This window comes from Ammospiza caudacuta, chromosome 1, assembly GCF_027887145.1.
Source record: "Ammospiza caudacuta isolate bAmmCau1 chromosome 1, bAmmCau1.pri, whole genome shotgun sequence".
Taxonomy (NCBI): domain Eukaryota; kingdom Metazoa; phylum Chordata; class Aves; order Passeriformes; family Passerellidae; genus Ammospiza; species Ammospiza caudacuta.
In genome coordinates, this window is record NC_080593.1 from 23,941,117 (window position 1) to 23,955,263 (window position 14,147).

The 14,147-nt window shown below is 36.0% G+C and overlaps 1 protein-coding gene across 1 annotated transcript in view; it reads left to right on the top strand.

Moving 5' to 3' along the window:
* The window catches only part of AKAP9 (A-kinase anchoring protein 9), a 105,514-nt gene that overhangs the window by 55,230 nt on the left and 36,137 nt on the right, over positions 1-14,147 (top strand). The window contains exons 17-22 of the mRNA XM_058808715.1: positions 1,000-1,365; positions 1,959-2,189; positions 3,739-3,879; positions 4,425-4,528; positions 5,255-5,460; positions 12,076-12,284. Of these exons, the coding sequence (XP_058664698.1) occupies positions 1,000-1,365; positions 1,959-2,189; positions 3,739-3,879; positions 4,425-4,528; positions 5,255-5,460; positions 12,076-12,284 (1,257 nt within the window). The remainder of the gene's footprint in view (positions 1-999; positions 1,366-1,958; positions 2,190-3,738; positions 3,880-4,424; positions 4,529-5,254; positions 5,461-12,075; positions 12,285-14,147) is intronic.

Sequence of the window (14,147 nt, forward strand, 5' to 3'; positions counted from 1 at the left end):
CAAAAGACTTTTGCACTTAGTAGTTTAATATTATTTTCTCATAATATTTTATTGTACATTTTAATATGTTGTGTAAAATGCATCATTTTTATTTGGATCTGGTGACTAAAACATGAAAAGTAAAAGTAAGATTTTATAGGTAGAGTATATATGTTTGTGGATTTACTTACTTTCTGATTTTCAAAAAAGTTTACATTTTTTTTCAGAGTAAAAAACATATTCTCTTATCTGCTGCCAAGAAAACCCTTCTTTATGAGGAAACAAATGTTGCATTGGTTAAGATCAGTTTAAGTTCAAAAGACAAACTCAAATATTCTGGAAAGGAAGAGTTTAGTGTTTTTAAGTGTAACAATTCTGTATTTATTATACTGTTTTTTCACACTTATTGTAGCTTATGCTATATATCATTGTATTCTAAATCTAGAATAGAATTACTCACATGAGTGGAAAAGAGATTTATTTGTATAAGAGATACTTAGCAACACAAAAGTTATCAGCCTGTTGTAACTGCAATTGCAGCTAGTTAGTACCAGTAATTTCTTTCTGGTTAATTAAAATCCTGTGCTAAGTATCAAGCACATGGCACTGCATTCTTTATACAGCCCTAAATTCCATGTCAGTCAAACTTTTGCATAGGATGCTTGGCTAGATAGAGAAAGCTTAGCACAGCTGCTCTTAAGCCTGTTTGCCAGCACTTTTGAAATCATCTAATAGAATCTTAAAAAAAAAAGCAACTTGATATTTCCATGCTAAACAACCTATTGTAATGGAAAACAGCGTTGTAGTTCATTAAACTACCTTAAATACAGCATATCTGCATTTTAAGATGTGACCATTTTCAAGATTAAGAAGATATCTTTGTTCTTTTATCTTTTTTTGTTTCCCTTTGAGAACTTTTGGTGCTTATATTTTTATTGTTGATGGTCATCTATGAGATTTCTTCAGTACTAGGAGATGCTGTGAAGCATAAACTGATGCAGACTTCTCTTATTTTTTCAGGTTATTGTGTCAATGAGTGTAGCATTTGCCAAACAGACTGAATTGTCAGGAATTGCTAGGCAGAAGGAAGAAGAAGCACCAAGGCAGATTGTACATCCTGAGAGAATACATTTTGGAATTAAGAACAGTGAGGAAGAGGTTGACAGCCTTCTTATGAAAGCAGCTGGAAAAGGCAGTAGGAATGAAGAAGGATTAAAATCACTTTGCAAGGAACTCAGTGAAGAGTCTGGAGAGATCAATTCACTTGGAGAACAGCTTCATTTTAATAGCAGCCCTGATTGCCTATTAGGACAGTCAACACATAAGCCAGTGATTTCTGAAGAACTTCTTTCCCATAACAGAGGTCTTACAGCAGAAGAAACACCAGTAAGTGTTAAAAAAAATCAGCAAAGAAAAAATGAAGATAAAAATTCCATGTAAATATTTCCTTTTCCTTTCAAAGAGTTGACAGCTTCAGACCAGAATTATCTACACTTCTTTCCTGTGTGCTGTGCCTGAGTAAGGGAATACGATGCCAGCTATATTGCAGACAATAAATTGTTTAAAGACTTTTTGTAAACTAGGTTATATTTTAGTGTTTATACAAAGAACAGTCTAAAAATAGTGCTTAAACAGTTTGAGCCTCTTGTGATAAAGGATACCAGCTGAACACAAAAATTATTGAAGTGGTGTAAAGCATGTATTTAGCATTTCACAAACATGGGGTGGGCCCAAGCTAAAATAAATATGATAAAAAGGAGTTGTAATAAGCATGAAAGCTAATACTGTTGAGAGTTATTGGAAAAAAAAATATCTTTTTAAGTGGAGTATAATTCTAAGCCTGGACTGTCCAAGAAGCAGGCAACACGATAATGCTTTCATTCCAGCTACTTTCATGTATGAAAGCATTTTCTGAAATTTAACTATGTGCTAGGAACAGTTGTCGAGAATGAGGTGCTAAAGTAGTTGCACTGTTTCAGCACTCAGGTGGGGTGGTGACCACGGACAGAGACACAGCCACGAGCAGCCAGCTGCTGCTGTACGAGGAGCGCCTGGAGGACATGCGGCAGGAGCTGGTGCGGCAGTACCAGGAGCACCAGCAGGCCACCGAGTTACTGAGGCAGGGCCACATGCAGCAGATGGAGCGCCAGAGGGAAAATCAGGATCAACTCCTCGCTGAGCTGGAGAGTCTTAAGGTGCAATTGGCTGAGGTAATACAGAATTCAACCAGTGAGTTAACAAAGGAACACCACCAGGCAGATTCATATTTATGCATTTATATCTATTTAGAGGGAAAGAGTCATGCTCGTATTTGTCATGTGCATGCATACACACTCATGCACACACCTTTTTTTGTGTGTGTGTACATACAAACCCATATATGCATATATTTGTAGAAGACATATTTCTGTAATCAAAGCTCAGGCTTTGATTTAGACTTCTGTAAACATGGAGCAAACCTGCAGTGCTGCACAGCAGCCAGAATAGAGTGATTGTGGATGCACTGCCAGATGCGTGGCCCTGTGTGGGATGCAGGCTAGCAGCCATTTACATCCATGAAGCCATCAGGCATGACTAGAAATACTATAAAATTCTTCATTTTTCATCATTCTGATTTGAACAGTATCAGTGGCTTCCTGCAACAATGTGTTTTGGCATTTTGAGGTTTTTTTCCCCCAGTTCTGGGAGCTAAGTCCTTACCAACTTTTAGAATGAAACAATATCTGTAGGGTTTGGTGGGAAACATCAACGTTTCTTTGCCTTTTCAAACTTAACTTGCTGTCACTCCATATCTATTCAAAGCCTAGAGTAGGTGTGCTAATGAAACTCATTAGTTTATCTTAACATTTCAAAAATAATGTCATTTATAGACAGTCTTTCAAGGATTCCTTCTCCTGAAAGACAAAGTAAAAAGAATCCAGAACAATATATCTTGCTCTCATTTAATTTCAACAGTGTAACATTACCAAAATGCACATGAAGCTAGTAATCAGTGAATTCTAGAATTCTTTGCTGTCACTGTGGAGTGCAGCTTCAGACCTTTCCAGACCTGTTTCTGCTCTGTTTAAGTGTGGGCTCATGGAGTTCTGGAATCTAGAAGGCCAATCACTTGTACCTTAGGAGTCCTTTCCAGCAACATCAGCTGTCTCTCCTAGCTGCTTTGAAGGTGTCCTAGAATAATTTATTCTGATAATCTTTCCTCTTGATATATACATACTTTCTCCTTTTACCTTTTTTTTTTTTTTTTCTGTTTTTAACTGCATCTTTGTCAGGGTTGCAAATTCCTGTAACTGATTAAAATCACTCAGTAGAACTTAGGCTGCTGGGGTTTTTTTTGTTTTTAATGCCAGGTATGTATGTTCGTAAGAACTACATACAAATGTATGCATTGTGTTTAAGCCATGAACACTTCTAGCTCTTCTAAAAGAGAATGTGTGTAGGGTTTTTATAAAAATAAGTTATTGTTATCTTTTTGTGCAAAACATGTTATAGCGTGTAATATTCAGAAATTCCCTCCAGTTTGCATTGTGACCATTGTATTTCCTAAAGAGCATAAAAATGGTATGAAAATCTTAAGGAAGGTTTAGGTATTTTTTATCTGTATTCCATTCTAGAGAGCTTTTAGTGTTTTTTTTAATGATTTAACGAGGCGGACTGAAATTTCATTGTTCAGTGTCCGTAAAGAATTAGAAGAGACAGGACTCACTTGACTCAGAAGCTTAAACAACTGTGTGAGCCTCTACAACACTTCTTTCTTAGCGTGTCTCAATGGAGAATGACAGCCTGGTTGCAGAGAGAGAGAGAATGCTTTTGGAAGAACTGGAATCATTAAAACAACGTTCCGGACCCGGAAAAGAGAGGCTGTTTTGTGAGTTACAGAGCAGCAGCACACAGACAGAGGTAAACATGGACTTTGACTTTCTGGGCAACCCTGGCATGTAAAACCAGTAAAAGATTCCTCTTCGCTGATACTCCTTCTGTGTAATATATTTTCCTAAAAGAGGTTGGGTATTGCTGCAACAGAGCAGGTGTAAGATTCAAGAGGTGCTAGTGGTAAACATAGATTTTTGACTTCAGGCAAGCAGAAGCTGGTTGAACAGCTTGAAGGTGGAGATTATTACTACAGCTATTTCCTTAAGTAAACTCACTTTTCCATTTTGCTATAGCAACGCAAACAGAAAGTACAACAGCTGCTTAATCAGTGTAACAAAGTTCTTTCTAATTGGCCCTGCCTTGGATTTCCTGGTTTGTTTTGTTAATATTTTTTCCACGTAATAAGAGCATTACTTTATTTGTAATTTGGTGCAGAAGTATTAAAAAGGAAATGATGACTTATTTAGGTTTTCAATTTCATATCTTGCCATATATAAGAAGAATATGTTGATTCTGACATGACAGGATTCCTGTCCTTTTTGTTTTCTCTCCCTCTGCCAAAACTTACTCAGAATGAAAATGAAAACCCAAACAATGCGAAGGAGCAGCTCTTTGAGCATGAAGATGGTGAAAGGAAGCCTGATGAAACACCTTCAGCTCTTCTTTCTAAAGAAAGGTGCCTAGAATTCTCTAAGAAAATATTCTTCTTAAATTTTGATAATCATGTTTTTGCTGTTAGATTAATAATATTTATAAGCTTTATTCTGACTGATGATAATATGCGCATTTTGTTCTAGAAAACCATATTTGTAAGTTTATGTACTTAGGTTAAATAGTATCATATTTTTTATAAAGCCTAAGAATGTAATGTTACAGAGGATGAGACAAATCATAGCCTATTTTACTATATATTTTGCATTACACACTTTGAATCATAAACATTATTTATACACATATATTTATATACATGTTGTATGTATATATGGGAATTAAGTTTATATTAGTACAATTGTTTTATTTTATGATACCAGTTGACTATTCTGTAAAGTTTTTTATCTGTGTAGAGGGGCAATTTTCTTAACTGTCATTTGAGAAAGGATTAATTTTATAATGAATACTAGGTGAAAGCAGACCTCTGCTTTAAAAGAATAACTAGATAAAAGGCCAAGATAAAAGTAGAAATAGTGATAAATACTGAGACTTTTTACATATTTTGTAAAAATAACTGACGTTTAACACAAATGTGTATTTAGCATTTATATGATGTAGGGTTTAGCCTTAAAAAAGAAATCTTAATTTTGTATTTCAGTTGCAAACTTCTTTGGTTGCAAAATGTATAAAAGGTAAAACCCACTTGGAAACAAGGGAAAGATCAGAGGATTGATTAGTTTCTGTCCTGCAGGCATGTTTTTCAGAAGGCTAATGAAAAACTCATGAAGATTCTTTTAGAAGTTGTAAAGACAACTGTAGCAATGGAGGAGACAATTGGTCAGCATGTTCTTGGGTTACTGGATCGGTCTGGAAAAGTCCAGGCTTCCAAACAAGCTGGTTGGGACACTGAGACAGAGGAGTCAATAAAACCCTGCATCCGTGTGGGGTATGAAAAAGGTACTGATTGTATGGTTTTATATTTCATAAGAAGTATCATTTGCATGTTTTAATGATATATTTAAATACTCTTGGCTTTGATATTTTAAATTAAACTTTTCTTAAGGAAAAAAACCCCACAACCTATTTTTCATTTGAATGGATATGACATCTCTGTTTAAGAGACAACATTTCAGGGGTTGTTTGGGTCATACTCCACACCAGTTACAACTCACATCTAGAGTCCTGTTGCAAAGCCTGCAACAGAATGGGAAAGTGATTGATAAGTCAAGAAAAAAAAAGTTTCTGTTGATGGAGGCAAAAAGAATGAACCACAGCTCCATGGCATATTGCACCACTTACACCCTCCTGTGTTTGTGTGGGGAATGGGCACTGGTGTCAAGGGCTGTATCTGCACCAGTGCACTAAAAGTACAGAGGTATGCTGCTGGTCACTGAGGCCAAGCTGGCAGGGGAGAACTTGTATATATGTGTGCTTATGGACTTCATTAGCTTCCTGAAGAAGTGTTTGCATGCAAATCCAGTTCTGGACACAGTTCCAAGAACTTCTCAGCTGCCAACACTTGCCCATCAGCTGTTTCCAGGAGTGCTAGCTGGCACAAGACTGAAGGAGCATTTTGGTGTTAATTGCATACCAGTGTCAAAGAGCTCTACTGGACTCTGTTTATTTTCTCATGCACTAGGATAGCCTCTGTCCATTTCTCTTTTGGGCAAAAGTAGGTAGGTGCTTGATTGTACTGCCCTTTAGGTACATTAAGGTTGTGCACATGTATCCTGGATCTTGTGGGGAGCTAATGAACAACAGAACAGTTCAACCTCAGACACATTATACATTTGGATTTGGCTGGAATTTTAACTACTAGGAATGAGAAAAAGAACTGGAAGTCAAATACTACATTACAATATTAAGAAGGTGTCTATCACAGGAGAATAATACAACTGGTAAATGCAAGTGAACTTTACCTCTTTCTTTCAAAATGTAGATTATTGCATGTTATTGATTCCATCTGGCTTTAAATATAGGTCACATTAAGCCTTAGGGCAAGTTAAGAAAGGTTGCATGAATTTGTAGCACAGACACATCGTCAGTTGATCACTCAAAAGGTTATCTGCAATGACATGTATAAAGTTGTAGTCTAACAATTTCTGAAGTTTTCAAGTTAACTGCAGTTTTTTTCTTGTACTTCTGTTTCATTTTTTAAAGAAAGTAAATTTTATTTTCTATGCATATAACTGTATTTAGTTGTGGGAAAAATTATCTTTTCAAACTTCAAGGTTTTGAGGCTTTGCCTTTTTCCTCAAATAGCAGATTCTGATCTTATTTTTTGGTACATTCACTTTTGCCTGCTCCTGCTTATCAGTGTGTATACTTGTACGTGTCACTAATTATTGTCATTAACAATTCTTGATGCATTACATGTATGTAGCAAAACACAGTTTAAAAATATATCTTTCTGTCATTTTTACTTATTTGGCTTTCATAATTCTACTGTCTAAACACACAACATGCCCTGTGATTGGAATGATTTGCTTATTTCTTGTGAAGTCTTCTGATGAAAGAGAAGTCTCTTCAGGTAGAAAAAAAGCTCAATTCCATTCTGTTAGTGTTAGAATGCGTTTGCTATTAGTGTATTTTGAAGAGGTATGTAAGATTTCACTCTCCTGTAAGAAAGCAGGTGTCTGTTCTTATACTGCCCCTCCTTGGTACAGAGCAGCATTCGAGCTGCCCACCTACCAGTTGTTTATTCCAGTATCCTTTTTGCATGTTTCCTTACATTCAGAAATAACAATGAAGGAAGGAGTTACAAAAGTAAAAAGTGAAAATTAAAGAGCTAAGCTTACAGTAGCTATATGGCTGAACGTATGGTTTGTAATGTATCTCTGGGGCTGTATTCACAGTTCTCCTTTTTTGCTCTCAAAATGATACTGGACCATCCTTTCTGCCACTGGGGTCATGCAGCCATAGTAATAGTTGTACTTGGTCTTTCTTCAAATGGAATAAGATGACCAATTCTGTTAGTGTTTTCTGCCATGGGATTCTCATTATTCATATTCTATACTAACACTTAAATGGCTTGAAAGGACAAATTTTAAAATTTTTCCTCATTATTTTATGGAAGTTAGAAATATGTAGACACTGTTAGGTTATTTTTAAACTGTTATGTTATTATATTTTCTAGTACCCAGCCAAACAGATCTCCCTTTTTAGTTAGTTAGGAAATCTGTAGGAATAAATTTATACCTATAAAAATCTAATTTAATAATACAGTAGTAAAATAACGTGTTTCTTCAAGGGAATGCTCTCTGACCTACTGAACATAATATTATATGTATTGACAAGCAAAATTCAACTTACTGTTTTTGCTGAGTTTCAGCATTTTTAAAAGCTGAATCGTTAAGATCATGTGCTTTTAACCACACCTGATTTATAGAGTGCATTTATAGAGGGACATTGACTAGGTTATCTGCAAGCACAGGATTTCATTTCTAGAAAAGTGAGTAAAGTTCAAATTTCAGTCATAAAAGGTATCATTGGAATGACATTTGTGCTCAGTAATCTGGTGAGTTTGCTTGGGTAGAGGGACTGCGCTAATGCAGGTTGCTCTGGAGAAGCCTGGGAGGTTATGGCATTCCTCGACTATTAAACCCTCTTTCATTCTGAGCTTCTGAGCTCCTTGTTTCTGAGCAGTGTACCAGGAGAAAAGGTAGTAAATAGCTAAACACTGTGCTGCCACAAGACTGATTTACTGTTTTCAGCTTGTAACCCCTAAGCTTAATTCCTAAGTGGAATCCCCGGAGTAAACTGAGACACTGGCTCTACATGATGCAAAATATGTATTGCTTCATAAATGTCAGTTTGCAGCCCATAAACAACTTCTGTATCTGAAACTTCTGAGCAAGCACTCTATAATTGAGCACTTTTCTTAAGATTTAGTGGGCCATGACATCTGATGTGCTGAACTGCATGCTCCATGGCAGAGGAAATAAAATAAACCTTTGTTTCTTTGGTTGATTTTTTTTTTCGTTACCAGGAGAGAGTTTACACAGAGAGATGATAGTTTTACTTAAGTCAGTTATATTATATTTGTTAATTTGTATTGACTGGAAAACAAAATTACAGGACAGAGGAATTTGATTTATTTCTTTTAAGGTGGGAGACTGAACAGCCATATAAGGATTAACAAAATGGGGATTAGACATTAAGCTACCAGGGTTGATTAATGAGACTGGACAATGTTTCTGTTTCTTATTTCCACTACTGAAAATTGTGTGGAAAGATGCTGTACAGAGGTGCTGTGTACTAAGACCATTTTGAGGGGAAAAAGATACAGAGACTTTTACTGTGCACTTAGGGAGACAATGTGAATTTGTGGTCTTAAGTTCCACTTTGTAGAAATCATAATATGGTTGTCTACTTTTATCAATTAGGTTGCCAGCACTGTTATATAAACATAATTTTTGCAAGTTTTTTGTGCATTTGATACTTGTTGGGGTTTTTTGATATCTTTGAGACTACTAAAGTTTCCATGTGCCAAATTATACTTTTGGTGATAGCCCACTTTTTCTTTCCTCATTTTTTATAGTTATGTTTCAGGCAAATTATGATGTTTTGTTTTGAGATATTTCATATAACAAAATGATGTTTTATTGTCAATTTATTTTGTATTTATCCAAGAAGAAATGGAAGCGAATTACAAAATAATTGTCATAAACTAAACAGGATTCTTAAGTCTTGTTACGAGTTTGTGGAGGCCCATTGGTACTCTTCTGGTCACTGGCAAGAAGAAATAATAATAGTAGTGACATTATTAATGTAAAAGACATATTCTGAACCTGGCTTTACATTTACTTTCTGAGCTGCCATCAGTGTTTTTAACTTTTTCTTCAGAAGTTCATATGATTTTGCAACCAACTGCATATTTCTGCAGTCATTTTGTATAATCTTTATTTTTGTATTTTACACACAATCATCATTGCACAATTCAGATGTACCTCACAGTCAAATCATTTACTGAAATGGAAGGGTGACAGGACATGAATTATGGGTTACACCTGAGAAGGAAAACAGGAATATTGCCGAGATTATTTGTACTCCATCAGGAAAGAATTAGATTGTGCAATAACTAATATGTCATTGTTTTATCTTGTTTATAGCTGTGCTACTGTACTGTGAGCTTTTATTTTGTGAGATCTCTGAAGCTAAGCAGGGTCTTACCTGGTCAGTTCTTAAGATGGGTGGCCTCCAAAGAGCATCAGGTGCTGCAGTAAGTGTGTTGGTGGCTCAGTAGGGAGTATATTTCCCTTCAACTCAGTCTTTAACCAGTACTTTGGCACAGCATTTAGAAATATTTATGCTGCTCAAAATCCATCTCAAGTGAAGGTCCTTTCTACTCTGAGGATATTAAAGCTTCTGTATCACTACTGATATATGTTGAAACACCCAAAGGCAGCCCAGATTTGGGTGGCAAGATATCAAAATGCTATCAAATATAAAAAGTGAAATTGTTAATTTTGCAGCCTTCCTTCTACTGCAGGGGGTTGGAATATTAGGGTGTTGTGGGAAAGCTTTTATGGTCTATAAACCTATTGCAATTATTTAGTGTGCTGGCAGAAAATGACTGCCAGCCACTGCTAGGGTGATTCCACTGCAGGAGTTTGACTGCCATTCCAAAGTGCAGTACTCAAAAGTGCTTTGAAATCCTGTGTAGATGAAAGGTGCCATGTGAATGTATCTTCAGTTCATCTGGTTATTCGTTCTGTTCATGCATATAGTGTGCTTCTGTTTTTTCCCTTTGGAGTGTGAAAACAGTTTGTAACATATCCCTCATACCTAAAAGGAGATATGAAACAGTAATAATACAACTAGAAGAAAAAAAATACTAAATGCTTCTGCATTTGAAAAATCTTAGCAATTTTAAGAGAAAAGTAAACCAAGTGAAACCTTCCTTAATTAAAATCACCACAGATTAGTTTGTTGTGTATGGGTCTTATATATGGCTGCAGATATTATTGTCTGAATACCTGCAGGTAGGAATGTATATTAAGTACACCAGGTGGTTAATCATGTTGCAGCTTGTTACAAAAAAGCTAAAAACAAACCTCAAACTAGAATCTGATGTGCTTGATAGGTTCAAACAACATCAACAAGATTGCTCATATTATTATATGCCTGCCAGTATTATTTGCCTACCTGGTTAGGAGGTAAAAACAACAAGACCCAACTACATTTTTAAAGGCAATTTGTGAGATTGACCTGTTGTAATTTCAATTCAATTTCTGTAGCTAAACAAACTGTTCTAGTTCAGCAGTCACAATTTGTGGAGTAACCAGGAACTTGAATTCAAAGATAACCCAGTATTGAAACTTCATTGCTAAACAGGCACTGAGTATTCTTAATTTATTTAGTTATAATGCTTTTCCTGAAAAATTAGATATTTTTGAGAAAATCCTAAGCAAAAACATCTAATTGTTAAAAAATACACCATATCAAAATATTTACTTTAAATATATTCCAGAAATATACTTCATTTAAATAAATTGTCATTTAAAAAACTCTCCACAGTAGCATTTATTTCTGACATTTCAGATCTGTCAGTCTAAGGGCATAACACTTCTTTATTTTTAAAAAGCTATATCACCAATAGTTTCAACTGTCATGATATACCTACTGTATTGTTCTTTCATACCAAAAGTGTGATTTTAAAACATCTCAAGACTTTGCTTTCACTTGCATTGCTTAAATACAGCCTTGAATTCTAAATATGGCAAATTTGCTGTTTTCTAGAGGACTTGCTGTCAGCCTAATACCATAGGCAAACCTTGTGTTTCTGGTTTTTCAGTAAGAAGGGATAATGTTCTTAAATGGCATCAGATCTCAAGAATATTGAGAATCAGGCAGGTGCCAGGTGGCCCAGCAGCAGTTGCAGTTGCAGTCCTGCTGCACTGTCCTTGATTTGTTCAGCTACCCATTTTAGTGAATTTTCAGTTCACTAATAGCCATGCTGAATATTGTTGTTCTGTATTCCAGTCTGTTTGTCCTGAGAAGCTGTCTGAATTGCATGCATACCTTTCCTTTTACTCACTTGAGTTTGATTCACTGTCTTGAACAGTTTTGTGTTAATGCATAGTAACATAATTGGTTGTTGGTGAAACAAGGACTGACAGTCTGGTGTTGGTTTTGTTTGGAGTTTTTTATCTGATTTGTATTTTAAAGACAATCTTGCAAGTATTATTGCAAGTTATTCTAAGTAGTAAGGTATTTTAAAGACAATCTTGCAAGTATTATTGCAAGTTATTCTAAGTAGTAAGGGTTACTGATTGTAACAAAGGTTCAAAGATGAGTGTCAGAGCCCCTCAAGCATACTGAAACTATGTCTAAAGTATTGTCTGTTAATATCTCCTTTTCTCTTGCACTTCTGCTTCTTTTAATTAACACATTGTTTATCTTGTTTATGTGAATTTTAGTATGCAGTATTTGCCTTTCTGTTTTTGTGACTAAGATGAATATTTTAATAATTTTTGGATTTGTCTTCCTTATTGTAACTGAGTTGCACAGCTTTTCATGTTTGCAATTGCTAAGAGTCTATGTGAAAAGGTAACTGTTTTTTTTCCTCAGAGTCCTGCTCCTTATATCATGGTAGTAGTATGGGAGATGATGATATTAACATGTGGTCAGGAGCAGGTGAAGGACTGCTGAGCCAACATCTTGCAGAAAGTGGGATGGAAATAGATCCCGAAAATGAAGAGCTTATTCTGAATATTAGTTCTCGACTGCAGGCGGCTGTTGAAAAGCTTCTGGAAGCTATCAATGAAACTTCAAATCAGGTGGGGTGATTTACTAGAGATGCACATTAAATTCTATGTCTCACTTTGGCTTTTTTCTTTATTTTTCTTGTGATTGTGTTTTCATAAGCCTAAAACCCCCAGGTTCATTTTGACAGCTGTAAAAATGCTTCAGGTGCCTCCACCCAAATAAAGACTGCTCCAGTATGACTTTACTGATGATTTACTTTCCGGCTAGAAATCTGCTTTGGTCTGCAGAGGAAGCCTGAATTTGGGGCATTCTTGCCAATCTAGGGCAATCTTTCATTGCTCATATGGATCATCTGCATTCTGCTACAGCTGAGAGATGAGACAGGAGGTGTCAGAGCACATAGAGCTTGTGAAGAGGGAGGATTGAGGGCAACTGTGTCTGGTTCTCTTGACAAACATCTTAGTCAATTGACTGGCCAAAAAGATAGAGCTCTCCTGCTGTCTCTTCCAACTGTGATTTAAACATGGCCAGTTAAGCACATATCCACCTTGCTATTAGAAAAGGAGTCTGCACTCCAGCATTTATGTGAGGTATGTGATTCAGGAATAGTGTCCAGAAAAAAGGCAGTTTGCTGTCGGAGTGCTTTCTATGGTGGGATGCTAGTTGCTGTCTGGAGTACTTCCTTGTTAACTGAAATAGGAACTAGATACCTAGGTCAGTTCAAATCACACTGCTTTTATCATGTGCTTTACTTTTAGATTGTGTACATTGCAATTTGAAGGTGTCAAATTATTTTCCTTCATATCTTTGTAGCTGAGACTTTGCCAATACCAGCAACAGTTATGGCTCAAACACATACAGACACATTTTCTTCGTTAATACCTATTATACAAAGATGGGTTTATCCCTGATGATCACATATGTTTGGCTTTTTTTTTTTTAAGTTAATAAAAAGCCTTCGGTTTACACATTTTCTCACAGTATAAATATTAACACTTCTCTGGCTGTTCTGTAGAGGGTCTTCTCAAGTTTGTCTGCTTTGCAATGTCTGCTTATTGGATTATATACAGTTCTTGTATACACCATGGATATAAAGGTGACTTGAAAATTATTTTTAAATATTCAGAACTGAATCCTTATTTTTTTCCAGTCTGCAATATTTTATAATCTAAAACTAGTTACGAGCAGAAAAGGTTTTGACCTTTCCTCTAATCAGTTGTGTTTTGCATACAGACATGTACCCATTTCTTCAAGTAAACTTTAGAGTCAGAGAAAACCTGGCAAAATCTTCAAAGTAACTGTATGAAACCTGTCTGAACACACAGTTTCAGACCTGAGGTGCAGTTTGAAACTTGAGGCAAGGCATATAGTGGGTGTATTAATTCAAATTCCACCTGCTGGTGTTATGTATAGGTAAATAAACTGGGCCACTCCCCTGAACTCTTTCAGTTGAGAGATACTAGCAGGAAGCCTTTAAACTAGCAGAGCTTGAGAAAGTTCTTCCTGTTGAATTAACTCCCGCAGCAAGGATGACTGCAAATCATGTATTTTTGTTTCATTTGCTGTAGTGGAGTTGGAAAATTTTTAGTTTCAGTTTTGTTAGCTTGCTTGTCTGCTGCAGCGTTCCTGTGCAGGTAGAAGAAAATTCTGCTTCCTTGCCTTGGGAATTACTTGCCAGTTGCTATTGGAAGATTTCTGTTCCTTTTTGATGTGAAACTTCTCTAAGAAGGACTTTTTTAGGAGAGATCATATGAAGTTTTCCTGTACCTCTTTGTTTGGGATTAATCCACCCCTGAATTACTCAGCTTGAAAAGTGATCTGAGGCTTCCTACTGATTCTGAGCAGGTTTGTCACCAACTGTGCTGGGATGTGTCTTCAGACTGTTAAACCTGTGTGTTCTGTTACAAATTCCTGTCAGAAATTCCTAAAGCCAG